Below are 3,161 nucleotides of genomic sequence, written 5' to 3'. Positions count from 1 at the left end.
GAGGGGAGGCGAGTGGGCGCGCAGGCGGGGCGGTGGAGGGGCCGCGTCTCAGCCAATCAGCGCCGGGACTCCGGGAGGGGCCGCCCACGGCCCGGCGCAGCAGCATAAAGAGCCGGCGGCCGGGGTTCGGCTCCGAGCAGCTTTGGAGCCTCGGTCCTCCAGCATCCTCCATCCTCTGCCGCATCCAACGCTGCTCGCGCCGCGCCGCGCCGGACTCCGAGCCGAGCCGAGCCGAGCCCGCTCCGCCTGAAGAGGACTTAGCCCCCGGCGCGTCTCTCTTTCCGCCAGCGATGGAGCTAGACTACATGACGAGCGGCGGCCTCCACGCCTACCCCGGACCGCGGGGCGCGCCGGCCGCCAAGCCCAATGTGATCTTGCAGATCGGCAAGTGCCGGGCGGAGATGCTGGAGCACGTCCGCCGCACCCACCGGCACCTGCTGACCGAGGTGTCCAAGCAAGTGGAGCGCGAACTCAAAGGGCTGCACAGGTCGGTGGGCAAGTTGGAGACCAACTTGGACGGCTACGTGCCCACGGGCGACTCGCAGCGCTGGAAGAAGTCTATAAAGGCCTGCCTGTGCCGCTGCCAGGAGACCATCGCCAACCTGGAGCGCTGGGTCAAGCGCGAGATGCACGTGTGGCGTGAGGTCTTCTACCGCCTGGAGCGCTGGGCTGACCGCCTGGAGGCCATGGGCGCCAAGTACCCAGTGGGCAGCGAGCCGGCCCGCCGTACCGTCTCGGTGGGCGTCGGGGGTCCGGAGAGCTACTGCCAGGACGCGGACAACTACGACTACACCGTCAGCCCTTACGCCATCACCCCGCCGCCCGCCTGCGAGTTGCCAGGGCAGGAGTCCACAGAAGGCCAGCAGTATCCTCCGTGGGGGCCGGGCGAGGACGGGCAGCCCAGCCCCGGCGTGGACACGCAGATCTTCGAGGATCCCCGGGAGTTCCTGAGCCATCTGGAGGACTACCTGCGGCAGGTGGGCGGCACCGAGGAGTACTGGCTCTCCCAGATCCAGAACCACATGAACGGGCCGGCCAAGAAGTGGTGGGAGTTCAAGCAGGGGTCTGTGAAGAACTGGGTCGAGTTCAAGAAGGAGTTTCTGCAGTACAGTGAGGGCACACTGTCCCGAGAGGCCATGCAGAGAGAGCTGGACCTGCCGCAAAAGCAGGGTGAGCCCTTGGACCAGTTCCTGTGGCGGAAACGGGACCTCTACCAGACCCTGTACGTGGACGCCGAGGAGGAGGAGGTCATCCAGTATGTGGTGGGCACCCTACAGCCCAAACTCAAGCGCTTCCTTCGCCACCCACTGCCCAAGACCCTGGAGCAGCTTATCCAGAGGGGCTTGGAGGTGCAGGACGGGCTGGAGCAGGCGGCCGAGCCCACCGGGCAACCCCTGGCCACTGAGGACCAGGCCGAGTCGCTGACGCCTGCCCTCAACAGCGAGTCCGCCGCCAGTGATCGGACCCAGCCCGAGTAGAGGCGGTGACCCCGCCACAGCCTCGGGCCAGTTGGCCCCCGTACTTTAGAGCTGATGCCAAAGAATTCTTACCGCGGTCTCTTCCTTAGACCCACCTCGGATCCTCACAGACAGTCACGCCCCCCGAAACAGCAAAGGTCCGCAGGCCCGGGCCCTGCCCTGACGTCCCCTCACATCCCACCCTCTGTCTTCCCCGACTCACAGCCACCACACTCTCAGGCCACATCGGAACCTCCCAGGTCCCTCCCTCTGCTGGTCTCCACGCCCAGCCCCCAGGACACAAGGAAAGCCAAGTGTCCCAGGGCGCGTCTGGCGCCCAAGGAGCTGGGGACCCCAAGAGCAGAAGCTGAGCAGAACCAGAGTCTCGGGAACTTCAACTTCCGGTGACGCTCCTGGCAGCCACCACCAAGCCGGCTGGCAGGCGAGCTCCTTCCAGGGCTGCTGGCCAGCTCGAAGCAACACTGCTCCTCTCCGAGGGAGGGCCAATGGCAGCCGCAGCAGACAGGGATCCTGGAGTGTCAGGTGAGCCATGGCCCTTGGCACCTGTCCTGAAGGCTGGGATGGAGCTGAGCGGGCGGTCTTGTGGAGGGGACTGAGGGGGCAGTGGGGCCTCATTGCCCAGCTATCTCTCACCGGCCATCTTTTCTCTTTGAACAGTGGTGACTCACTCACGCCTGGAGGATGGCACTGTGAGTCACAGAGGCAGCACAGGGTCCCGGAGGACCTGAGTCCCCAAATGTAGCTGAAGCAGCAGCCCTTGGAGCCAGGAGGGTGATGGCAGGTAACAAGGACCCCCCACCCCATACTCCAAGACTCCACCCCCAGCTGTCCTGACCAGGGGCCCTAAGGCTGAACCTGTGGGCACCTCCAGAGCTCCCCAGCTCCCTAGCCCTGGGTGCAGGACACTTCTTAGGTCCTGCACAATCTGAGAGAGAATTCTTAAATCCTGGGGAGCCCCTATCTTCAGCCCAGGCACTGTCCCACCAACTGTCCCCAGATCCCTCCTGAAGAACCCCCACCCCCCCACCCCCCAAACTTCAGACCTGGCACCCCTCCTGACCTTACTTTTTCTTTTTCTTCCTTCAGGTCACAAGACTTTCACCAAAGCTTGGCTGCTGTGCCTGGCTCAGCCCCCTGCCTTCCTTCCTGCAAGCTGCCTTCTCAGGAGAATTCAAAGAGTGGACAGGAGAGGAGGCCTTGTGCCCAGCTCAGTCTGAGAGCTGCTGGTGAAACCAGCCCAGTCCGAGGGCCAGGGCCCATGGTGCCCGCCCTGCTGGCTGCGACCTGGCCTCCAGCCGCAGCTTGAGCCTAGGGTCTGCTATCTGGGCCTGTCCCGGAGCCCCTGCTCGCTGCTCTCTGTCCTCTCCCGCCGGGCCCCTGCCCTTGCCTGGCGGTCCCAAGCCCAGCCCCAGAGATTCTGGAAGCCTTGCTCCTGGGGCTATGGAGGCAACTCCTGCGCTACGCTGCCCGACATGACATGATACACCCCAGTGCTGGCAGCCACTCACGTGTGCAGCCCCTGGCAGGCACTGGTTGGGGGTCCCCCTTTTGCCTCCCTACTGGGGGTCTCCAGATTCCGGGGACCAGCATCTGCTGACAACTCTGACAAACATCTCTGCACCCCTGCCAGCCATCCACAGATTTTATTTTTGCACCGAAGCCATATCCCGTACCTGCAGGCTG

At 64.7% G+C, this 3,161-nt stretch overlaps 1 protein-coding gene across 1 annotated transcript; it reads left to right on the top strand.

Moving 5' to 3' along the window:
• The first annotated feature begins 290 nt into the window (after positions 1 to 290).
• Positions 291 to 1,478, top strand: ARC (activity-regulated cytoskeleton-associated protein). Its single transcript, XM_006830733.1, has one exon. It carries the CDS (start codon positions 291 to 293, stop codon positions 1,476 to 1,478), a length of 1,188 nt encoding a protein of 395 aa, XP_006830796.1.
• Positions 1,479 to 3,161: the final 1,683 nt, after the last annotated feature.

Source organism: Chrysochloris asiatica, unplaced genomic scaffold, assembly GCF_000296735.1.
Source record: "Chrysochloris asiatica unplaced genomic scaffold, ChrAsi1.0 scaffold00001, whole genome shotgun sequence".
Taxonomy (NCBI): Eukaryota; Metazoa; Chordata; class Mammalia; order Afrosoricida; family Chrysochloridae; genus Chrysochloris; species Chrysochloris asiatica.
Note: the sequence above shows the minus strand (reverse complement) of the source record. Positions and strands in the feature narration are given on the sequence as shown.